Raw genomic sequence first — 25,577 nt, forward strand, 5'->3', positions numbered from 1 at the left:
AAAATTAGCCCATGATTTACTCACCCTCAAGCCATCCTATGTGTATATGACTTTATTCTTTCAGATGAATGCAATCTGAGTTACATTAAAAAATGTCCAGGCTCTTCCAAGCTTATTAATGGCAGTGAATGGCTGTTGAGATTTTAAACTTCAGTAAAGTGTGTAAGGGATGGGTGATACCACTTATTTAGTTTTTTCGATACGATACAGATAGGCCAGTATCGTCGATATTGATAGTACTTCTAAACTTTTAATTTATTACATTTATTAAATTACTAAGAGTAAAATGTGTAATTATATCCCTTTATATTTATAACTTTATATTTGAAATGTAACATTTAATATACCTTAATTGCAACTTATTACATTATATTTTTTACACGTGGTTAAAATATGTTTACTGTAGTGGTAACTACAAAACTGATAGTTGAAAATACTTAATTTCATAAGGGGCTGCCAGTGACAGGCTATAGCATACATAATGCAACATTTTTATTCTGGCTTTACTACAAAACATGATCAATAAACTTCAAATGTTAATTTAAATAAATGCACAAATTATTTAGGCTATTTTTAGTTATTTTGTTCATTGTGAAACAACTCTTTTTTTCTCTGGTCTCTGATAAGCATTGTTTTGAGCTACTGTTCCCACAAGCATCAGTGCTTTCTTATGATACTTTTGGGAAATGCAGCTCTGTTTGAAAGCACTATCTGAAGTGAGTGAATGGTCTCTGTGATTGATCAGTTGTTTTGATTGGTTCAGAAAGTTCTAAGTATGGATATTTTTCTTACACAAACACATTGATTCACTTCAGAAGGCCTTTATTAACCCCCTGGAGCTGTGTGGAGTACTTTTTATGATGGATTGATGCACTTTATTGGACTTCAAAATCTCAACACCCATTCAATGCCATTATAAAGCTTAGAAGAGCCAAGACATTTCTTAATATAACTCCAATTGTATTCGTCTGAAAGAAGAAAGTCATATACACTACGAATTGCTTGAGGGTGAGTAAATCATAAGGTAATTTTCATTTTTGAGTGAACTATCCCTTTAAGTGGCATTTTTATTTCAGTTTATTAATTGCAAGTAGTTTTTTAGATATTTTTACACAATTTTTTCAAAAAGAATGGTCACTGGATTCTGCAGGATGACGTTCACAATTCTGGAACCAAATTCTAATGATATAATGATTGTTAGCAGTTCACACACCTGTGTTTCCTTTTACAGAGAATCTAGACTGAGTGAAAGCCCTTAATATTTCCTGTTTTTGTCCAGTGAGTGCTGGACTCAAGTCTGAAACATCATCAGCGCTATAGTCAGATGAAAGGAGAGCTATATTTGTGATCTAATATAGACATCTAACTGATAAGCTCTGTTTGAATGATGTTTTTTTTTCATGTTGTATGTGTTACTGATAAGATTTCGCTCCCTGTATAGGGTGCTTCTGCGGTTTGGGACTGATCTACTCCAATAAGACTTGCACTATGCCATCCGTCACCTTCCAGGACCTTCCTCTCAATATCTATATGGTGATCTTCGGCACAGGCATCTTCGTCTTCGTGCTCAGCCTCATATTCTGCTGCTATTTTATAAGGTGAGTGTGATCTCACGCACACACGAACACACACACAGGTGTTGAGACTTGCACACAGGCATGTGTATCTTATGAGATCATTGATTAGCCGTAGAACAATAGTGTGGCGAGTCGGCGGTGAAAGTCAACAGGAAATTGCAGTGTTGACGGTACACATGCAGACGTCAACAGGACGCTTCATGACACCAACACATGAGACGAGCTGTTTTTAATGGAGTTATTGTGTTACAAGCCAATACAAATATCCCAACCTTTTCTTTCATTATATGGGCCATTCTACAGAATTGGTCCAAACTGCTGTCTCAAAACCAAAACACATTTAAAAAGCATTTAAGTATTCAATTCTTAGATGTTTACTGAGATCCTTATATAATCTTTTGAAACCCACAATAATATTTAAAATATCAGTAAGCTTAATATAAATAAATTCATAATTTAGTGGGTACTTTCAATTGGGAGGTTGCTGTCCCGAACCCTAACCCCTAAATTTTAACTTTTGAAAATGATATTGAAATATATGTTTGCATTTTTATCCATTGTTGTTTTAAAGGCGAGACACTGCAGGTGAATAGGGTAAAAAAAACAACGAATAGTTATGACCTTGTATGTATTACAAGTTTTCTAAAATCTTAGGTTTAAATATGCAAATGAGGCATTAATTAATTAAATATGTGCTAATTTGCTAGTACAAAAATCTAAACATTGGTTGAAGTCAGTTTTAAAATTCTTGTTTAATTTCTTTCACATATTAGAGTCACGTTTTTACAGAGGGAATTTTGGTTCTTTAATTTCCTCACATCATTCAGAAAAAAGACAGGAAACACTATTTTTTTACCATTTTTTGAGGAATAAAGTGTTGTATAAAATCAAGCAAATTATATATGAACAAATCCTTCTGTACAAACCTTCAGGATGTAGACAGGAATAAAAATGCAAAGTTTGATTTGCGTGAATGTTGCTGAAGTGGAGATTTATGTCTCAGTGTAGAAGAAAAAACTCATTTTAAGAAAACGGCCTTAAAAAATATGGATTGTAATTTAAATCTATTGACACAAATAGATAAAGTGCTATAAAAGAAACACTTAACAGTGTTTTGTGGATGTTTTCTTTCCACTAGTCTGAAAAAACACTTTATGAAAAACCAAAAAGCCTAAAATTTGGGGAGAGGACAAATATTACAAAACTTTCTGAAAATACAATATGAGAATTAACTGCACAGTTACTAGAAATGTGTACCTTGGATAATTTGCATACATACAAAATTTGTGGAAAAATATATTTTTTTCAAGACGTTTCCAACTCTGAATCAGTTCTGTAGAATGGCCCATAAATCTGACCTTTTTGAGACTTTTCTTTTCTTTTCCACCTATTTCTTTTCTTTCCTTATCGATCCTACCTTGTTTCTTTTCATTTGTCTTTTGTCCTTGTCCATTTTTTTCCTTATCTATCCTACATTTTTGTTTCTTTTATTCCTTCTTGTTTCTTCTTTCCTTATATATCCTACCTTGTTTCTTTTCATTTGTCTTTTGTCCTTGTCCATTTAATTTCTTTCCTTATCTATCCTACCTTGTTACTTTTTTTATTTGTCTTTTGTCCTTGTCCATTTCTTTCCTAATCTATCCTACCGTTTTTTGTTTCTTCTTTCTTATTGTTTCTTCTTTCCTTATCTATCTGACCTTTTTTCTTTTCATTTGTCTTTTGTCTTTGTCCATGTCTTTTCTTTCCTTATCTATCCTACCTTGTTACTTTTTTTATTTGTCTTTTGCCCTTGTCCATTTCTTTCCTAATCTATCCTACCGTTTTTTGTTTCTTCTTTCTTATTGTTTCTTCTTTCCTTATCTATCTGACCTTTTTTCTTTTCATTTGTCATTTGTCTTTGTCCATGTCTTTTCTTTCCTTATCTATCCTACCTTTTTTGTTTCTTAATTCTTCTTGTTTCTTCTTTCCTTATCTATCCTACCTTTTTTCTTTTCATTTGTCTTTTGTCCTTGTCCATTTCTTTTCTTTCCTTATCTATCCTAAATTTTTTCTTTACTTCTCTTGTCTTCTATCTTTTCTTTTATTTACTTATCTATCTGACATCCTTTCTTATATTTGTATATACATTGCAAAGCACAGACAGAAGACTTCTATAATGTATTATTATTTCTCTCTTTGCACTTGACTATCGGTCAGTATGTAAATCATGTCAAATGCAAATGAAAGCCGTTGAAGAGCGGAGTGTTTAGACCTTCAAGAGCTTGTGTCGTGAGCAGAACACACTACCGTGCAAATCAGTGATTCACCAGTAAAATTTAACTTGGGTTTTAATCCCGGCTCTGAAAATGACTCACGCCTATGTGAATCACCATGATTAATTTTGTTGTGACCATGTTACAGATTCAGCCTCACTTAAGTTTTATCCTGAATCCACCGCTCACATCAGTCCATTACAGACAATAATGTCAGTCCTATTAGACAAACATCTAAAAACATAATTTTATTTCCATTAGACAGACTTTTTCTAAATTTTCCAAGAACATGAAAATGAAATGCACTTTTGGGGCTTTAAAATCTCAACAGCCATTCACTACCATTATAAACCTCTGCCATTGGAAGAGAAAGGATTTTTTAAATATAATTCTAATTGCATTCATCGGAAAGAAGAAAGTCTTATAGGATGACTGGAGGATGAGTAAATCATGGGCTAATATTCATTTTCAAATAGTGTTCCAGTGTTTTATAAACTGCAAATCTGCAAACCTTTACTTTAAAACTCTAAACACAATCGAGCATGTGCCATTTTCTAAACATCATTCTCACCATGTAAACACTAGTATTCAAAACTATTGATTGAAGTTTTGCATTTCTCATCTTTTTTCAGTAACTGTGTGCTTTTTCTTTTCTTTTGACATCAATAGTAAATTGAGACATCAAGCCCAGAGTGAACGCTTTGGATACAGAGAGGTAAGAAAGAGTAAGCGGATATGCTTTAAAGAGGTCATCTCCTAGATTTGATCATTTGTGACCCTGAACCACAAAACCAGTCTTAAGTAGCACAGGTATATTTGTAGAAATAGCCAAAAATACATTGTATGGGTCAAATATATGTAAATATATCAAAACTTAATTTTTAATTAGTAATATGCATTGCTAAGAACTATATTTAGACAACTTTAAAGGTTGTTTATTTTCTCAATATTTCGGTGTTTTTGCACCCTCCGATTTTCAAATAGTTGCCCTATACATCAACAAAAAAGCTTATTTAATCAGCTTGCAGATTATGTATAAATCTCAGTTTCCAAAAATTGACCCGTATGACTGATTTTGTGGTCAAGGGGTCACATATAATGTTAATCAAGGCTATTTGTACTAACTGTCAGCATATGTGTAAATAACAGGTGATTTTAAAAGGAGACCCGAAGAAGCTGAATCTTCATGGGGTAAGAAACTGCCCTGTCAATACTCCAATAAACTCCAATAAGCAAGTAAATCTCATCCTAAACTGATGTCCTTCTGAACCCCATGATCAAATGTGTTTTTTATTTTGCTGTTATATTCTCAAAAGCTTTCAAGAGTTATTTCCACTCTTTCTTTTTCACTTTTCCTCATTGTTATTTGTGTCCCCACACCCCCGCGGTGCATGTGACGTCCCTCCACAGCAGACGTGTGCCGTGTGCTTGGAGGACTTTAAGGTGAAAGATGAGCTGGGAGTGTTGCCATGCCAACATGCCTTTCACAGGAGGTGAGTAATAAGCTGGAGTCTAACAGCTGGTGTTCATAAAGCAACAGCAGCACCAGCATCCTGCTATTGTTAGCAGCTCTGTGAACGACAGGAGACTCCATACTTCATGTTTACATATACACTGGTCTTTGTTTCTTTAACATTCTTAGTTTCCCTTTGTATTTAGGCCCTTTTTGTAATGATGCCATTTTTAGATATTTCCTTTTTACAATATGTAATGTAAGTCTCAGGTGTCCTCAGAATGTGTCCGTGAAGTTTCAGCTCAAAATACCCCCATAGATCATTAATATATCGTTTTGAAAATGCCTATTTTGAGTGGAAGCAAAAACATGCTGCTTTCGTGCATGGCTCTTTAAATGCAAATAAGCTGCTGCTCCCCACCCCCTTTTCCAGAATAGAGCTGTGCCTTTACAGCTCATACCTCTGCCAAAAAACAACAGTTTCTATCATGCTGAAATCATGCATTTTAAAGCCATATCAATTTAAGAAAAGCACAGAAAAGCGTCTGTCACACGGCATGTGAGTACTAAACTAAGTTCTCTTTCATGTCTTATTGCGCTTAAACTACAAAATACACACAAGTTTGTGTTAAAAACACACAAGAGTTACAAAAACAGTTAGTTATGTCTGTGAAGGTAAACCCCTGGGAAAGAAAAGGCATGTTTATATTAGATCTGTGTGGCATCAGCGTAATTTACTGTAAATAAATCAATAAATCCACCGCTTTCTTGTCTCCTCTGAGGCTGGGACTCTGAATAGTTGTCTGTGCTTAACAGTGCAGCCAAAGACAGAACAGTTAGCATGCTTTGCTCAATCTTTTGGCATTGCTTGAGAACTGGCACACCGTTGTCTCTTGCAAAAACAATATTGCGGTGCCGTGTGTGGAAATGTGCAGACTAAGGGGCGGCACTATTATAATAAGATACCCTTTATATGTCATGATGAAGCAAAATCTGACACACTCGTTTTCTCCCCAAGCCTGCAGAGAAAGACTTACCAAAACAAAGCTACTGGGCTGTCATTTTCCACGTTTCTGGGTCCAATTATAGCATCTAAACATAAGTCCAATTTTCATGATATCCCTGCTGAAAAAACAGCTAAACACCTTAGCTGTTTTAAGCTGAAAGTAGCTGGGTTTAGCTTGTCTCCCAGCCTGGTCACGCTGGTTTTAGCTGGTGGTCAGAAAGTGGCCAAAACCCCTCTAACACTAGCCTGGTGACCAGCTTAAACCAGCCAACCAGCCTAGGCTGGTTTTAGCAGTTTATTTCAGCAGGGATGTCACTTTTAAAACTATTTGCAATAAAATATTTGCAAATCATATGCTCCTATATGTAGCTACCAATAGAGAGAGAGAGCATTTTGCCCCTCTAATGCAAGGTTAAAGATGATGAACATGCTGACTGTGAAGTAAACTACAGTCTAGCAGATCTCTTGTGAAACATACAGTTGAGGTCAAAAGTTTACATCCTCCTTTCAGAATCTGCAAAAATGTTCATTATTAATTATTATTTTCCCAAAATAAGAGGGATCATACACAATGCATGTAATTGTTTATTTAGTATTGACCTGAACAAGATACTTCACATAAAACACGTTTACATATAGTCCATAAGGGAAAATAATAGTTGAATTTATTAAAAAAAAGACCCCATTCAAAAGTTTACATACACTTGATTTTTAATTCTGTGTTGTTAACTTGTTAACAATGATCAAAAGTTTTTTTTTTGTTTAGTTGTTCAATAGTTGCTTGTTTGTCGTGAACAGTTAAACTGCCCGCTGTTCTTCAGAAAAATCCTTCAGGTCCCACAAATTCTTTGGTTTTTCAGCATTTTTTGTGTAGCCTATTTGAACCCATTCCAACAATGACGGTATGATTTTGAGATCCATTTTTTCACACGGAGGACAACTGAGAGACTGAAATACAACTATCGCAGAAGGTTCAAACACTCACTGATGCTCCAGAAGGAAAAATCATACATTAAGAGCTAAGGGGGGTGAAAGCTTTTTTTAATTTGAAACTTTTTTGTCTTCTGGGAAACATGTAAGTATCTTCTGTAGCTTCTGAAACACAGTACTAAATGAAAAAAATATGATATTTGGGCAAAATAGGAAAAATTTACACATCTCCATTCTGTTTAAAAGTTTTCATCCCCGGCTCTTACTGCAGCGCGTTTCCTTCTGAAGCATCAGTGAGTGTTTGAACCTTCTGTAATAGTTGCATATGAGTCCCTCAGTTGTCCTCAGTGTGAAAAGATGGATCTCAAAATCATACAGTTATTGTTGGAAATGTTTCAAATACACAAAATTGCTGAAAAACCAAAGAATTTGTGGGACCTGAAGGATTTTTCTGAAGAACAGCAGGCAGTTTAACTGTTCAAGACAAACAAAGAACTCATGAACAACTATCACTAAACAAAAAAACAGCTGTGGATCATTCAGGGAACAACACAGTGTTATCAATCAAGTGTATGTAAACTTTTGAACAGGGTCATTTTTATAAATTCAACTATTATTTTCTCTTGTGGACTACATGTAAATGTATTTTATTGTGATATTTCTTATTCAGGTAAGTACTAAATAAACAATAACATGCATTTCCGTGGTATTTGGTTAAATAATGAACATTTTGCAGATTCTAAAAGGGGGATGTAAACTTTTGACCTCAACTGTGCATACACTTCAACTACATCAACTTAAATGAAAGAATGAAAAAAAGGCAGATTTAACACAGCACATGTGTTTGCAGGTGTGTGGTGAAGTGGCTGGAGGTGCGCTGCGTCTGCCCCATGTGTAATAAACCCCTGGCTGGTTCCTCCGAGCAGCACCAGAGCATAGGCACACTCCTGGATGAGCTGGTGTAGCACTCAGAAACCTCTGGAGAAGACTGACATCAGACTTCAAAAACTCTCTCTGGAGTCTTTTTTACAGACCTGACTGAGACTCTCACTGTATTGTGAGACTGGTGAACTCAACTGGCATGTTTTCTCGATAAAACATTAAGGGAAACCATCGACTGACTGATGAAACTTCTAGGCTAAGGCTTTAAGCTGAAAGCTAACTGAGCTGTTGAGTCATAATGTCGGTTTGTATGCTAACCCAGAAGGCTAATTCACCACAGGTTCCCTCAGGAATTTATAAGGGGTTTTTAATTGTTGAGTAAAAACAAGGTCTGTGGGAAACACTAATTCAAGATTTATGAATCATTTAAATGAGGAAACCCTTGAGTGCTTTAGAAACTCAAGTTGCTACAAACAGTAAGAACTACCACAAGAATGCGAGTTTACACTTTCTGTAGCGAATGTTTAAAGCACACAACGGTTTTAAATTCTCATTTGAGGTAAGAACGTGTGTATTTGTGTTGTACAACAAACTGTGCCAAAATTAAATGTAAAGACCACTAAAAGCCAACAAACTCCTGTGAGAAACTCTCCCATCTTCTGGGTTTTAGGATTATAAACTGAATATCTGTATTGTAAATTCTCTACATCAGACCAGCTGAGATGGAGGAAACAGGATTTACATCATTCCAGCACTGAACACAACAGCAACTGCACAGTGCACTGGGCCCAAAGAACTTTATCACAGTGTGTGTGTGTGTGTGGGTGTGTGTGTGTGTATGAGTGTGTGAATGTGTTTTACAGTCATCAGTAGTAGTGACCGATGTCTTGTTCATTCTAGAATATGTGTGCACAAATCATTGACTGTCTCATGAGATTTTAAGCGAACACTACCACGGTTCCTGGACACAGAAATGGGCTGCCAGTGAAAACACAAGTGGCTTTCTTTTTGTATTTCAAGTTTTTGTGTTTGTTCACTGTAACCTGGTTGCCATTGTTACTACCTGCAGTGTTTTAGTCAATGTTTTCACACTGAAAAAAAAGAAAGAAAAAAGAACATTTTGAAAGCAGTTTTGTGTGTGGCATGTTTCTTTTTCGATTATGTGTGTCTGCCGGGAAAATATTTTAAGCACTTTATACATTTCAGTTTAATAGATGTGATAAAACATGACCTTCTTAATTATATTTTATTACATTTAAGTATAAAAGTAGTCAACGGAAGGATTTCAAATGTGTCATTTCCTACATTTATTTATCATTTTACTATTCCCTGAGTTAACTTAAAAAAATATGTCACCCAGAAGTAAACATCTGCTGATGATTTACTCACCTTCAGGCCATCCAAGATGTAGATGAGTTTGTTTCTTCATCAGAACAGATTTGGAGAAATGCAGCATTGCGTCACTTGCTCACCAGTGAATCCTCTGCAGTGAATGGGTGCCGTCAGATTGAGAGCGTTCTCTTATAATTTCTTTACATGTACACTCTAAAACAAACACAAAAAAGTCAATTATGTTTATGACCTCTCTAATTCTAAAACTGCAAACATTTTTACATGAGAAAGAAGCATATGTGTCCCTGGATCACAAAACCAGTCAGAGTCAATTTTTTAAAATTGATATTTATACATAATCTGAAATCTGAATACCGCTTTCCATTGATGTATGGTTTTGTAGGATATGACAATATTTGGCCAAGATACAACTAAATACTGAGAAAATTGCCTTTAAAGTTGTATAAATGAAGCAAAAGCAATCTAAAATTAAGTTTTGATATATTTATGGTAGAAAATTTACAAAATATCTTCATGAAACATGATCTTTATTTAATATCCCTTGATTTGAGGCATAAAACAAAAAATAGATCATTTTGACCCATACAGTGTATTTTCGTCTATTGCCGATTTGTTTTTTGTGGTCACATATTTCAAAGAAAAGACAGGTTGAGGTATTAGGTTCAATACTTGCAAAACTTACAGGTTTCATTCAGTTTCAGATTTTTCATTCACTTAAATCATTATATACAGTAACTTTTATTTAGATCTGTGATTAAGATGCAGCAGACTTCAGATAAGTGAGTAAGCTTCAGATAATTATAGTCCAGATGCTTCTGAATAATATTACTTGCCTATGAAAGAATTAGTAGCTAAAAATATATGAATGAATCACACAGTCAACCAATTAATCCATCATTCAACTTTCTTTTCATCTTGGTTTCTGTTTTACTTTCTTTTATTAAAATGACACAATCATGCTACTTAAACTAAACGAACAGATGGAGACTCTAAGAAAAGTCTGTAAAAATAGGGCCTAATGTATTGCGGTAATAGGAAGGAAATTTCTGTAGTGATTGATTACCCATAGTTTAAATTACATATTGCACCTTTTCTACTGATCCTTTTTTCTTACAGTGGAACATTTGAACTGGAAAATAACACTAACTTTGCAACACTGATTCTGTTAATAAACTGAATTAACGTAGAACTAAATTGAGCTGAATAATGACACTTACAGTCAAGCCCGAAATTATTCATACCCCTGGCAAATCCTGATTTAAATTTACTTTTATTCAACCAGCAAGTTTTTTTTTGTTTTTTTTTGACCGGAAATGACACAGGCTTCTTCCAAAAGATAATAAGACAATGTACAAGAGGCATCATTGTGAAAAAAATAAAAATATTACTCATCTTTTATTTACATTTGAACAAAAAGTGGCATGTCCAAAATTATTCATACCCTTCTCAATAATCAATAGAAAAGCCTTTATTGGCTATTACAGCAATCAAACACTTCCTATAATTGCTGACCAGCTTTTTGCATGTCTCCACTGGTATTTTTGGCCATTCAGCTTTAGCGATGAGCTCCAACTCCTTGCCATCACCCTGAACTTTAGCTCCCTCCACAGATTCTCAACTGGATTTAAGTCAGGACTCTGGCTGGGCCACTGCAAAACGTTAATGTTTTTGTCTGCTAATCATTTCTTCACCACTTTTCCTGTGTGTTTTGGGTCGTTGTCGTGCTGAAATGTCCACTGGTGGTCAAGGCCAAGTTTCTCTGCAGACTGCCTGATGTTGTTGTTGAGAATTTGAATTTCATGATGTATTGCTCCTTTTTCATGGTGCCGTTTACTGTGATTAAATTCACAAGTCCACCAGCTGAAAAAAAACACCCCCAAAACATTAGGTTCCCACCACCATGTTTGACAGTGGGGATGGTGTTCTTAGGGTTGAAGGCTTCTCCTTTTTTACGCCAAATGAAGGCTACATCATTGTGGCCAAACAATTCAACTTTTGGTTCATCTGACCATAAAACAGAAGACCAGAAGTCTTCTTCTTTGTCCAGATGAGCATTTGCAAAGGCCAAGCGGGCTTTTGTGTGCCTTATCTGGAGAAGCGGTGTCCTCCTTGGTCTGCGTCTGTGGATGAAGAGATGTTGTACCTTGAGATGTTGCCACCAGCAGAGCCCAGATTCATCAGGATGGTCTTGGTGGTGATCCTTGGAGTCTTTTTTACCTCTTTCACTATCCTCCTGGCCAGCACTGGTGTCACTTTTGGCTTCCGACCACGTCCTCTGAGATTTTTCACAGTGTCTTGTATTTTTTAATAATACTTTGCACTGTAGCCACTGGAACTTCAAAACATTTAGATATGGTCTTATAGCCCTTTCCTGACTTGTGAGCAGCCACAATGTGCAGCCGCAGGTCTTCAGTGAGCTCCTTTGTCTTAGCCACGACTGTCCACAAACCAACATCAGAGAGCTTCTGTTTTTCACCTGTTGAGTTGATTAAAACTGCTGTTCCTAATGAACCAGGGTAATTAGGATGCTTTAGAACAGATTGGACTATTTGGAATGGTATAGAACTTTGGATTTTCCCATAGACTGTGACAGTTTGCAAAGGGTATGAATAATTTTGGACGTGCCTCTTTTTGTTCAAATGTAAATAAAAGCTGAGAAATATTTTTTTTTTCCACAATGATGCCTCTTGTAAATTGTCTTTATTATTTTTTGGGAGAAGCCTGTGTCATTTCCGGTCAAAAAAAAACTTGCTGGTTGAACAAAGTAAGTCAGAATTTGCCAGGGGTATGAATAATTTTGGGCTTGACTGTATCTCCTGCAGAGCTGCATTACAGTTGAAACTGAATTTGTTTCATAAGTAGTGAATTTTGCAACATTAACACTGTTATTTTTCTTCTTATCTGTACTGTATAAAGGACTATATAAATAAATGTGACTTGACAGCAGAGAATACAAGTCATCAAAAATCATAATGTTAAATTAATCACAGTAATCATACATTTTTTATTTGTCTGCACCCAACACGTTTTTACTTCCTCTTGATTGTAAACATATTAAATGTACAGTAAAGGAATGATTCACACAAAAAATTAAATTAGCTAAAAATGTACCTACCCCCAAAGACATTCAACATGTATATGAGTTTGTTTCTTCATAAATTTGGACGATTATAGCATTACATCATTTGCTCACCAATGGATCCTCTGCAGTGAATGGGTGCCGTCAGAATGAGAATCCAAACACCTGATCAAAACATCACAACAATCCACAAGTAATCCACACCACTCCAGTCCATTAATTGACATCTTCTGAAGTGGAAATCTATAGTACTCCAAATGTTTTTTTCCAGTCTGACCGATTAGTACAGCCCAAACATGTCAATTATTGAGCATTTTAAGCAAAAATAATCAGCAAAACATGCAAGCTTCATTCAGTTCAGTGGCACTGTTTACATTCAGTGCCACCAATATAGTGATTGATGACGCTACTGTGAAAACACTAGGTTAATGTGGGCTCTTCATTGTTGTCTTTTCTGAGGTAAAACACATTACATGACTATTCACAAGTTGTTTTACTTATGGTATAAATGCTTGGAAATCATATTTAACGTTTTCAAGTCTATTCATTATAGCCACCCAATAATTTGAAAAAAAAGAAATTGTTTATCCTTTGTTGAGATCGTAATTTATATGTAGTTGTTTGAAAATGTGAAGACTAGAAGAATAAAAACTACATTAGGCATAAAATGCATTCGAAAAGTATCAAAACAAATGTGGAAAAAACGTAAAACTTAAAAAAAGAAAACAATTTTAATGTGAGTTTCACAAAAAAGGAATTTATTAATTATAATGAAAACAAACTCCCACCATATATATTCTTATAGCTAAATATGATCCTCTTCTTGTTAGTTATGTTGGTATTTATGGCCTAATATGTAAGCAGCGACTGTGTTAAATTGAAGACATTACATATTTATTTAAAAAACGGCCTTCCGAGACGATTCAATATGACGTCATAAAGAAGAAGGGTTCTAAATTCTAAATCATTGTTCCTGTTCTCCTCGCGGGATTTTTGACACATTTCTCTGTAGTAACACCGTGGTACTTTACCTGCCCTCTGTGGTATAAAAGCAGGTGAAGTCGGTCTAGTTGCCCCCCCTGCCGGTCTGTGGTGGTTGTAGGCCTGCAGGGGGCCGTGTAAAGTCGTAAATGACCGGTGTGGTGTAGTGTGTTTGTGTGGTGGGGGGTGTAACACGGTGATTACCAACAGGAGGATGGGGTGGTTATTCTCTAGAACCAAATGAGCTTTAATGGTTTATAGCAACCCCACCCGACCCCATCCTTTCTTAGTAATGCTTGTTAATCACTGTTAACACCTGCTATAAACCATATTTATGAGTAGACAGAAATCAAATACATATTCAAAGTAATGAGGAAAACTAATTACCAAAGAGTTCAAAATACATTAAATGATATTCAATGAAATGCAATAAACGCAGAGCTGAAACTGAATGATTCTTGTGTTGTTGTTTTGATTTTAAATACTTTAAACTCATGATTTAAATCCAGCAAGAAGTAATGCAGCATCCTAAGACTTCAGTGCATGTTTTTCTAAACTTGAAAATATAGTAGACAGAATTCAAAAACAAATATGGAAATCAGTGGCATAGCAAGTCCTGGGGCCATATGCAAAAACATTTGTAGGCTACACCCCCAACAAGTTTAAAGTTAATGTGGGCTCCAGTGCTTCTTATTGTTGTCTTTTCTGAGGTAAATCAAATGACTATTCACAAGCTGTTTTATTGATCCTATCCACCTTGTTTTTTCAATGGGGAAATAATCTGTTTTCTGGTAATGTGTCAGACTTCCGGTTCATAAGCCACCGCAGGGAAATATCACAGTGCAGTAAACGGTAAAACTGTGCATATTATTTTAAGATAATACATTAAAATAATATGGTAAGACACACCAGTTTGCAATATCAAGCAGCAAGACTATCTGTACAGATAAAAATAGCTGGACGCGAATGAGACTAGAAGCCAGACACATTAAATTTAAAAATGGCCGCACCCACTCTTACAGGAAAAATAAAGTGGATAAATGCTTGGAAATAATATTTAACATTTTCAAGTCTATTCATAATTTAGCACGCATATTATACATTAATATAACACAAATCGTAGCCTTTAAATTCTGTCAATTTTATCACAAAATATGTAACATAACATTGATCTTAGAAACGCTAACAATATAACTTTGCCAACATTGTTTTAATATTTTCATAACTCAGTTAATTGCCATAGACCTGTTTTGGAGTGGGTTGAATTTTCTAAATACTTAAGTTTATTCATGCAATATAACACAACTAATATCTTCATTTTGACTTTATTTAAAAAAATGATGGTTCTAAAACACTGCCATATTTACTAAATTACATATTGCAAACACACTCTTGGCACAGCGGCCCAAAATGCTAAAAGCTAAAAGTTACAACAAATCAAGGTCTAAGGAATTAATACTGCTTGTACATAGCTTTACCACCAAATAACTTTAGTTTGTCAAAATACTGTGCCCTTTTCTGCTAAGTCCTTCTCTATAAAATTTTAACATCGTACACATGTTTTCCCTCATGATTTAGACAGCATAAATTAGCAGAACAACATATTCAGTAGTATATTAACCATGCAATCAATGCTGTTGTTTACATCCAAGTATCGCCAATATGGCCGTGTATCCAGGTAACTGACCAAACTGTTAAACGAGTAGTTCACTTTCAAAACTAAAATTTACAGATAATGTACTCACCCCCTTGCCATCTTTCTACTGTTGTAAGGAAATTATGTTTTTTGAGGAAAACATTTCAGGATTTCTCTCCATATAATGGACTTCTATGGTGCCCCCGAGTTTGAACCCATACCAAAATGCAGCTTCAAATGGCTTTAAACGATCACAGCCGAAGAAAAGAAGGGTCTTATCTAGCAAAATGATCGGTTATTTTCTAAAACAAAATTTCAATTTATATACTTTTTAACCTCAAATGTGCTTGTCTAGCTCTGTGTGTACTCTGTTTAGATATTAAAAAGTATATCAATTGTAAATGTTTTTAGAAAATAACCGATCGTTTCACTAGATAAGACCCTTCTTCCTCAGCTGAGATCATTTAGAGCACTTTGAAGCTGCTTTTAAACTGCATTTTGGAAGTTCAAACTCGGGGGCACCATAGAAGTCCACTATATGGAGAGAAATCCTGAAATGTTTTCCTCAAAAAACATAATTTCTTTACGACTGAAGAAAGAAAGACATGAACATCTTGGAGTGAGTACATTATCTGTAAATTTTTGCTCTGAAAGTGAACTACTCCTTTAAAGGAGTAGCTCACTTTCAGAACAAAAAATTACAGATAATGTACTCACCCCTTGTCATCCAAGATGTTCATGTCTTTCTTTCTTCAGTCGTAAAGAAATTATGTTTTTTGAGGAAAACATATCAGGATTTCTCTCCATATAGTGGACTTCTATGGTGCCCCCGAGTTTGAACTTCAAAAATGCAGTTTAAATGCAGCTTCAAAGGGCTCTAAATGATCCCAGCTGAGGAAGAAGAGTCTTTTCTAGCAAAAACATTTTTTGGGGGTTATTCTCTAAAAACATTTACAACGTATATACTTTTTAATCTCAAATGCTCGCCTTGAAAAAAACAGCATATGTTGGTATGTTTTGGTGCTAGGATGCTGGTTTATGCTGGCCCTTTGCTGGTTTATGCTGGCCCTTTGCTGGTTTACGCTGGCCCTTTGCTGGGTTATGCTGGTCCTTTGCTGGTCTACGCTGGCCCTTTGCTGGGTTATGCGGGTCCTTTGCTGGGTTATGATGGTCCTTTGCTGGTCTACGCTGGCCCTTTGCTGGGTTATGCGGGTCCTTTGCTGGTTTATGCTGGCCCTTTGCTGGTTTATGCTCGCCCTTTGCTGGTTTATGCTGGCCCTTTGCTGGTTTACGCTGGCCCTTTGCTGGGTTATGCTGGTCCTTTGCTGGTCTACGCTGGCCCTTTGCTGGGTTATGCGGGTCCTTTGCTGGGTTATGCTGGTCTACGCTGGCCCTTTGCTGGGTTATGCGGGTCCTTTGCTGGTTTATGCTGGCCCTTTGCTGGTTTATGCTCGCCCTTTGCTGGTTTATGCTGGCCCTTTGCTGGTTTACGCTGGCCCTTTGCTGGGTTATGCTGGTCCTTTGCTGGTCTACGCTGGCCCTTTGCTGGGTTATGCGGGTCCTTTGCTGGTTTATGCTGGCCCTTTGCTGGTTTATGCTGGCCCTTTGCTGGTTTATGCTGGCCCTTTGCTGGTTTACGCTGGCCCTTTGCTGGTTTATGCTGGCCCTTTGCTGGTTTACGCTGGCCCTTTGCTGGTTTACGCTGGCCCTTTGCTGGTTTACGCTGGCCCTTTGCTGGTTTATGCTGGCCCTTTGCTGGTTTACGCTGGCCCTTTGCTGGGTTATGCTGGTCCTTTGCTGGTATACGCTGGCCCTTTGCTGGGTTATGCTGGTCCTTTGTTGGTCTACGCTGGCCCTTTGCTGAGTTATGCGGGTCCTTTGCTGGTTTATGCTGGCCCTTTGCTGGTTTATGCTGGCCCTTTGCTGGTTTATGCTGGCCCTTAGCTGGTTTATTCTGGCCCTTTGCTGGTTTATGCTGGCCCTTTGCTGGTTTATGCTGGCCCTTAGCTGGTTAATGCTGGTCCTTTGCTGGTTTATGCTGGCCCTTTGCTGGTTTATGCTGGCCCTTTGCTGGTTTATGCTGGCCCTTAGCTGGTTTATGCTGGCCCTTTGCTGGTTTACGCTGGCCCTTTGCTGGGTTATGCTGGTCCTTTGCTGGTCTACGCTGGCCCTTTGCTGGGTTATGCTGGTCCTTTGCTGGTTTATGCTGGCCCTTTGCTGGTTTATGCTGGCCCTTTGCTGGTTTATGCTGGCCCTTAGCTGGTTTATGCTGGCCCTTTGCTGGTTTATGCTGGCCCTTTGCTGGTCTACGCTGGCCCTTTGCTGGGTTATGCTGGTCCTTTGCTGGTTTATGCTGGCCCTTTGCTGGTTTACGCTGGCCCTTTGCTGATTAATGCTGGCCCTTAGCTGGTTTATGCTGGCCCTTTGCTGGTTTATGCTGGCCCTTTGCTGGTTTATGCTGGCCCTTTGCTGGTTTACGCTGGCCCTTTGCTGGGTTATGCTGGTCCTTTGCTGGTCTACGCTGGCCCTTTGCTGGGTTATGCTGGTCCTTTGCTGGTTTATGCTGGCCCTTTGCTGGTTTATGCTGGCCCTTTGCTGGTTTATGATGGCCCTTAGCTGGTTTATGCTGGCCCTTTGCTGGTTTACGCTGGCCCTTTGCTGGGTTATGCTGGCCCTTTGCTGGTTTACGCTGGCCCTTTGCTGGTTTATGCTGGCCCTTTGCTGGTTTACGCTGGCCCTTTGCTGGGTTATGCTGGTCCTTTGCTGGTCTACGCTGGCCCTTTGCTGGTTTACGCTAGCCCTTTGCTGGGTTATGCTGGCCCTTTGCTGGTTTACGCTGGTCCTTTGCTGGTTTACGCTGACCCTTTGCTGGGTTATGCTGGTCCTTTGCTGGTCTACGCTGGCCCTTTGCTGGTTTACGCTAGCCCTTTGCTGGGTTATGCTGGCCCTTTGCTGGGTTATGCTGGTCTACGCTGGCCCTTTGCTGGTTTACGCTAGCCCTTTGCTGGTTTATGCTGGCCCTTAGCTGGTTTATGCTGGCCTTTGCTGGTTTATGCTGGCCCTTTGCTGGTTTATGCTGGCCCTTTGCTGGTTTACGCTGGCCCTTTGCTGGGTTATGCTGGTCCTTTGCTGGTTTACGCTGGCCCTTTGCTGGGTTATGCTGGTCCTTTGCTGGTTTACGCTGGCCCTTTGCTGGGTTATGCTGGTCCTTTGCTGGTCTACGCTGGCCCTTTGCTGGTTTACGCTAGCCCTTTGCTGGGTTATGCTGGCCCTTTGCTGGTTTACGCTGGTCCTTTGCTGGTTTACGCTGACCCTTTGCTGGGTTATGCTGGTCCTTTGCTGGTCTACGCTGGCCCTTTGCTGGTTCACACTAGCCCTTTGCTGGGTTATGCTGGCCCTTTGCTGGGTTATGCTGGTCCTTTGCTGGTCTACGCTGGCCCTTTGCTGGTTTACGCTAGCCCTTTGCTGGGTTATGCTGGCCCTTTGCTGGTCTACGCTGGCCCTTTGCTGGTTTACGCTAGCCCTTTGCTGGGTTATGCTGGCCCTTTGCTGGTTTATGCTGGTCCTTTGCTGGTTTATGCTGGCCCTTTGCTGGTTTATGCTGGCCCTTTGCTGGGTTATGCTGGCCCTTTGCTGGTTTATGCTGGCCCTTAGCTGGTTTATGCTGGCCTTTGCTGGTTTATGCTGGCCCTTTGCTGGTTTATGCTGGCCCTTTGCTGGTTTATGCTGGCCCTTAGCTGGTTTATGCTGGCCTTTGCTGGTTTATGCTGGCCCTTTGCTGGTTTATGCTGGCCCTTAGCTGGTTTATGCTGGCCTTTGCTGGTTTATGCTGGCCCTTTGCTGGTCTACGCTGGCCCTTTGCTGGTTCACACTAGCCCTTTGCTGGGTTATGCTGGCCCTTTGCTGGGTTATGCTGGCCCTTTGCTGGTTTATGCTGGCCCTTAGCTGGTTTATGCTGGCCTTTGCTGGTTTATGCTGGCCCTTTGCTGGTTTATTTATTTATTTATTTATTTAATTAATAAGGGACAGTACATACTAATGAACATTAGAAAATGTAAGTATGTGGGAGTTAGCCGAAGGCTAATTTACATCCCTTGTCCCTTGGCAGATAACAATTTAAGACAAACAGAGACAGAATCATCAAAAATGCATAACATTAAAATGAATGAATAAAATAACATAAACATCAGTTTCTGCCATTGTGGTCATTTACAAAAAGCCAAGTCCTCAGATTGAAGAATGAGTGCATATTTGATTGTTTTTTAGCCATTCCTTTAGATGAATTTTAAAAGTGTAAAAAGTGGTGCATTCTCGAATAGTTATGGGTAGACTGTTCCAAGTAGTGCAACCTTTAACGGATAACACATTTTGACTAAATACTGTGCGTCTTCTAGGCACCCCACAATCCCCTCTGGAAGCTGCTCTTGTTCTGGTACCATGAGTAACCCTCTTAATAAAATCTCCCAGGGGAGGGGGTGCTAGTCCGTTTAATATTTTAAAAATAGTGCAAGCATATTTAAAAATGACAAAATTATTAAAACTCATGAAATTATATTTTGCAAGAATATGGCAGTGGTGATATGAATTTGGCTTTTTGTCAAAAACTTTAAGTGTTTTCTTATATAAGGATTCTATTGATTTTAAAGTGCCAGAACTTGTAAGTGACCAATTTGTGAAACAGTATTCGATGTGGGAAAAAATCATAGAATGCATATATAACTTGGCTGCTTGATCGGATAGACAAGGTCTAATCTGTTGAAAATTTTTTAGATTAAATTTAATTTTATTTGTAATGTTCTTTACATGACTCTTAAAAGATAGCGTAGAGTCCAATATGACACCAAGATACTTGAATTCTTTCACTAGTGTAATTTCCTCTCCTTTTAAGAAAACATTAGAATTACTTAAAGTCTACGCTGGCCCTTTGCTGGGTTATGCTGGTCCTTTGCTGGTTTATGCTGGCCCTTTGCTGGTTTACGCTGGCCCTTTGCTGATTTATGCTGGCCCTTAGCTGGTTTATGCTGGCCCTTTGCTGGTTTATGCTGGCCCTTTGCTGGTTTACGCTGGTCCTTTGCTGGGTTATGCTGGTCCTTTGCTGGTTTACGCTGGCCCTTTGCTGGTCCTTTGCTGGTTTACGCTGGCCCTTTGCTGGGTTATGCTGGTCCTTTGCTGGTCTACGCTGGCCCTTTGCTGGTTTACGCTAGCCCTTTGCTGGGTTATGCTGGCCCTTTGCTGGTTTACGCTGGCCCTTTGCTGGGTTATGCTGGCCCTTTGCTGGGTTATGCTGGTCCTTTGCTGGTCTACGCTGGCCCTTTGCTGGTTTACGCTAGCCCTTTGCTGGGTTATGCTGGCCCTTTGCTGGTCTACGCTGGCCCTTTGCTGGTTTACGCTAGCCCTTTGCTGGGTTATGCTGGCCCTTTGCTGGTTTATGCTGGTCCTTTGCTGGTTTATGCTGGCCCTTTGCTGGTTTATGCTGGCCCTTTGCTGGTTTATGCTGGCCCTTTGCTGGTTTATGCTGGCCCTTAGCTGGTTTATGCTGGCCTTTGCTGGTTTATGCTGGCCCTTTGCTGGTTTATGCTGGCCCTTAGCTGGTTTATGCTGGCCTTTGCTGGTTTATGCTGGCCCTTTGCTGGTTTATGCTGGCCCTTTGCTGGTCTACGCTGGCCCTTTGCTGGGTTATGCTGGTCCTTTGCTGGTTTATGCTGGCCCTTTGCTGGTTTACGCTGGCCCTTTGCTGATTTATGCTGGCCCTTAGCTGGTTTATGCTGGCCCTTTGCTGGTTTATGCTGGCCCTTTGCTGGTTTATGCTGGCCCTTTGCTGGTTTACGCTGGCCCTTTGCTGGGTTATGCTGGTCCTTTGCTGGTCTACGCTGGCCCTTTGCTGGGTTATGCTGGTCCTTTGCTGGTTTATGCTGGCCCTTTGCTGGTTTATGCTGGCCCTTTGCTGGTTTATGATGGCCCTTAGCTGGTTTATGCTGGCCCTTTGCTGGTTTACGCTGGCCCTTTGCTGGGTTATGCTGGCCCTTTGCTGGTTTACGCTGGCCCTTTGCTGGTTTATGCTGGCCCTTTGCTGGTTTACGCTGGCCCTTTGCTGGGTTATGCTGGTCCTTTGCTGGTCTACGCTGGCCCTTTGCTGGTTTACGCTAGCCCTTTGCTGGGTTATGCTGGCCCTTTGCTGGTTTACGCTGGTCCTTTGCTGGTTTACGCTGACCCTTTGCTGGGTTATGCTGGCCCTTTGCTGGTTTACGCTGGTCCTTTGCTGGTTTACGCTGGCCCTTTGCTGGTCCTTTGCTGGTTTACGCTGGCCCTTTGCTGGGTTATGCTGGTCCTTTGCTGGTCTACGCTGGCCCTTTGCTGGTTTACGCTAGCCCTTTGCTGGGTTATGCTGGCCCTTTGCTGGTTTACGCTGGCCCTTTGCTGGGTTATGCTGGCCCTTTGCTGGGTTATGCTGGTCCTTTGCTGGTCTACGCTGGCCCTTTGCTGGTTTACGCTAGCCCTTTGCTGGGTTATGCTGGCCCTTTGCTGGTCTACGCTGGCCCTTTGCTGGTTTACGCTAGCCCTTTGCTGGGTTATGCTGGCCCTTTGCTGGTTTATGCTGGTCCTTTGCTGGTTTATGCTGGCCCTTTGCTGGTTTATGCTGGCCCTTTGCTGGTTTATGCTGGCCCTTTGCTGGTTTATGCTGGCCCTTAGCTGGTTTATGCTGGCCTTTGCTGGTTTATGCTGGCCCTTTGCTGGTTTATGCTGGCCCTTAGCTGGTTTATGCTGGCCTTTGCTGGTTTATGCTGGCCCTTTGCTGGTTTATGCTGGCCCTTTGCTGGTCTACGCTGGCCCTTTGCTGGGTTATGCTGGTCCTTTGCTGGTTTATGCTGGCCCTTTGCTGGTTTACGCTGGCCCTTTGCTGATTTATGCTGGCCCTTAGCTGGTTTATGCTGGCCCTTTGCTGGTTTATGCTGGCCCTTTGCTGGTTTATGCTGGCCCTTTGCTGGTTTACGCTGGCCCTTTGCTGGGTTATGCTGGTCCTTTGCTGGTCTACGCTGGCCCTTTGCTGGGTTATGCTGGTCCTTTGCTGGTTTATGCTGGCCCTTTGCTGGTTTATGCTGGCCCTTTGCTGGTTTATGATGGCCCTTAGCTGGTTTATGCTGGCCCTTTGCTGGTTTACGCTGGCCCTTTGCTGGGTTATGCTGGCCCTTTGCTGGTTTACGCTGGCCCTTTGCTGGTTTATGCTGGCCCTTTGCTGGTTTACGCTGGCCCTTTGCTGGGTTATGCTGGTCCTTTGCTGGTCTACGCTGGCCCTTTGCTGGTTTACGCTAGCCCTTTGCTGGGTTATGCTGGCCCTTTGCTGGTTTACGCTGGTCCTTTGCTGGTTTACGCTGACCCTTTGCTGGGTTATGCTGGTCCTTTGCTGGTCTACGCTGGCCCTTTGCTGGTTTACGCTAGCCCTTTGCTGGGTTATGCTGGCCCTTTGCTGGGTTATGCTGGTCCTTTGCTGGTCTACGCTGGCCCTTTGCTGGTTTACGCTAGCCCTTTGCTGGTTTATGCTGGCCCTTAGCTGGTTTATGCTGGCCTTTGCTGGTTTATGCTGGCCCTTTGCTGGTTTATGCTGGCCCTTTGCTGGTTTACGCTGGCCCTTTGCTGGGTTATGCTGGTCCTTTGCTGGTTTACGCTGGCCCTTTGCTGGGTTATGCTGGTCCTTTGCTGGTTTACGCTGGCCCTTTGCTGGGTTATGCTGGTCCTTTGCTGGTCTACGCTGGCCCTTTGCTGGTTTACGCTAGCCCTTTGCTGGGTTATGCTGGCCCTTTGCTGGTTTACGCTGGTCCTTTGCTGGTTTACGCTGACCCTTTGCTGGGTTATGCTGGTCCTTTGCTGGTCTACGCTGGCCCTTTGCTGGTTCACACTAGCCCTTTGCTGGGTTATGCTGGCCCTTTGCTGGGTTATGCTGGTCCTTTGCTGGTCTACGCTGGCCCTTTGCTGGTTTACGCTAGCCCTTTGCTGGGTTATGCTGGCCCTTTGCTGGTCTACGCTGGCCCTTTGCTGGTTTACGCTAGCCCTTTGCTGGGTTATGCTGGCCCTTTGCTGGTTTATGCTGGTCCTTTGCTGGTTTATGCTGGCCCTTTGCTGGTTTATGCTGGCCCTTTGCTGGGTTATGCTGGCCCTTTGCTGGTTTATGCTGGCCCTTAGCTGGTTTATGCTGGCCTTTGCTGGTTTATGCTGGCCCTTTGCTGGTTTATGCTGGCCCTTTGCTGGTTTATGCTGGCCCTTAGCTGGTTTATGCTGGCCTTTGCTGGTTTATGCTGGCCCTTTGCTGGTTTATGCTGGCCCTTAGCTGGTTTATGCTGGCCTTTGCTGGTTTATGCTGGCCCTTTGCTGCTTTATGCTGGCCCTTTGCTGGTTTATGCTGGCCCTTTGCTGGTTTACACTGGCCCTTTGCTGGGTTATGCTGGTCCTTTGCTGGGTTATGCTGCTCCTTTGCTGGTTTATGCTGGCCCTTAGCTGGTTTATGCTGGCCCTTAGCTGGGTTATGCTGGTCCTTTGCTGGTTTATGCTGGCCCTTTGCTGGTTTATGCTGGCCCTTAGCTGGTTTATGCTGGCCCTTTGCTGGTTTACGCTGGCCCTTTGCTGGGTTATGCTGGCCCTTTGCTGGTTTACGCTGGCCCTTTGCTGGTTTATGCTGGCCCTTTGCTGGTTTACGCTGGCCCTTTGCTGGGTTATGCTGGTCCTTTGCTGGTCTACGCTGGCCCTTTGCTGGTTTACGCTAGTCCTTTGCTGGGTTATGCTGGCCCTTTGCTGGTTTACGCTGGTCCTTTGCTGGTTTACGCTGACCCTTTGCTGGGTTATGCTGGTCCTTTGCTGGTCTACGCTAGCCCTTTGCTGGGTTATGCTGGCCCTTTGCTGGGTTATGCTGGTCCTTTGCTGGTCTACGCTGGCCCTTTGCTGGTTTACGCTAGCCCTTTGCTGGGTTATGCTGGCCCTTTGCTGGTCTACGCTGGCCCTTTGCTGGTTTACGCTAGCCCTTTGCTGGGTTATGCTGGCCCTTTGCTGGTTTATGCTGGTCTTTTGCTGGTTTATGCTGGCCCTTTGCTGGTTTATGCTGGCCCTTTGCTGGGTTATGCTGGCCCTTTGCTGGTTTATGCTGGCCCTTAGCTGGTTTATGCTGGCCTTTGCTGGTTTATGCTGGCCCTTTGCTGGTTTATGCTGGCCCTTTGCTGGTTTACGCTGGCCCTCTGCTGGGTTATGCTGGTCCTTTGCTGGTTTACGCTGGCCCTTTGCTGGTCCTTTGCTGGTTTACGCTGGCCCTTTGCTGGGTTATGCTGGTCCTTTGCTGGTCTACGCTGGCCCTTTGCTGGTTTACGCTAGCCCTTTGCTGGGTTATGCTGGCCCTTTGCTGGTTTACGCTGGCCCTTTGCTGGGTTATGCTGGCCCTTTGCTGGGTTATGCTGGTCCTTTGCTGGTCTACGCTGGCCCTTTGCTGGTTTACGCTAGCCCTTTGCTGGGTTATGCTGGCCCTTTGCTGGTCTACGCTGGCCCTTTGCTGGTTTACGCTAGCCCTTTGCTGGGTTATGCTGGCCCTTTGCTGGTTTATGCTGGTCCTTTGCTGGTTTATGCTGGCCCTTTGCTGGTTTATGCTGGCCCTTTGCTGGTTTATGCTGGCCCTTTGCTGGTTTATGCTGGCCCTTAGCTGGTTTATGCTGGCCTTTGCTGGTTTATGCTGGCCCTTTGCTGGTTTATGCTGGCCCTTAGCTGGTTTATGCTGGCCTTTGCTGGTTTATGCTGGCCCTTTGCTGGTTTATGCTGGCCCTTTGCTGGTTTACGCTGGCCCTTTGCTGGTTTATGCTGGCCCTTAGCTGGTTTATGCTGGCCTTTGCTGGTTTATGCTGGCCCTTTGCTGGTTTATGCTGGCCCTTTGCTGGTTTATGCTGGCCCTTTGCTGGTTTATGCTGGCCCTTAGCTGGTTTATGCTGGCCTTTGCTGGTTTATGCTGGCCCTTTGCTGGTTTATGCTGGCCCTTTGCTGGTTTACGCTGGCCCTTTGCTGGTTTATGCTGGCCCTTTGCTGGTTTACGCTGGCCCTTTGCTGGGTTATGCTGGTCCTTTGCTGGTCTACGCTGGCCCTTTGCTGGTTTACGCTAGCCCTTTGCTGGGTTATGCTGGCCCTTTGCTGGTCCTTGACCAGCAACATGACCGGCATAAACCAGCTAAAACCAGCATAAACCAGCATTAAACAACAAAGGACCAGCATTGACCAGCAAAGGACCAGCATAAACTAGCTAAAACCAGCATCCCAGCACCAAAACATACCTAACCAGCATATGCTGTTTTTTCAGCAGGGAGCAGGGATATTCCACTTTGCATTTTAACTTAGAACGTTTAAAATGATGTAGTAAGTAACTATTCTTTTACAGATACACCTTCGCTGTTTGTCTTTCACAAG

General features: G+C 41.2%; 1 protein-coding gene across 2 annotated transcripts; it reads left to right on the forward strand.

The window, feature by feature from the left end:
* Positions 1 to 1,446: 1,446 nt before the first annotated feature.
* On the forward strand, positions 1,447 to 9,229 carry LOC141286757 (RING finger protein 122-like). 2 transcript variants are annotated; one of them, XM_073818858.1, is made up of 5 exons: positions 1,447 to 1,598; positions 4,499 to 4,544; positions 4,979 to 5,020; positions 5,240 to 5,322; positions 8,069 to 9,229. In XM_073818858.1, exons 1-5 carry the CDS (start codon positions 1,489 to 1,491, stop codon positions 8,181 to 8,183), a joined length of 396 nt encoding a protein of 131 aa, XP_073674959.1. In that variant the 5' UTR covers positions 1,447 to 1,488; the 3' UTR covers positions 8,184 to 9,229. The 2 variants fall into 2 exon arrangements, with proteins under 2 accessions (XP_073674959.1, XP_073674960.1); XM_073818859.1 differs by having other exon boundaries at positions 5,243 to 5,322.
* The last annotated feature ends 16,348 nt before the right edge of the window (positions 9,230 to 25,577 follow it).

This window comes from Garra rufa, chromosome 15, assembly GCF_049309525.1.
Source record: "Garra rufa chromosome 15, GarRuf1.0, whole genome shotgun sequence".
NCBI lineage: Eukaryota > Metazoa > Chordata > Actinopteri > Cypriniformes > Cyprinidae > Garra > Garra rufa.

Excerpts from the sequence above, each read along its gene's own strand:
- LOC141286757 (XM_073818858.1), top strand. The coding sequence starts at position 1,489 with ATGCCATCCGTCACCTTCCAGGACCTTCCTCTCAATATCTATATGGTG. Across the intron at positions 1,599-4,498 it reads TTCTGCTGCTATTTTATAAG|TAAATTGAGACATCAAGCCC; the intron begins GTGAGTGTGATC and ends TGACATCAATAG. Across the intron at positions 5,323-8,068 it reads CAACATGCCTTTCACAGGAG|GTGTGTGGTGAAGTGGCTGG; the intron begins GTGAGTAATAAG and ends ATGTGTTTGCAG.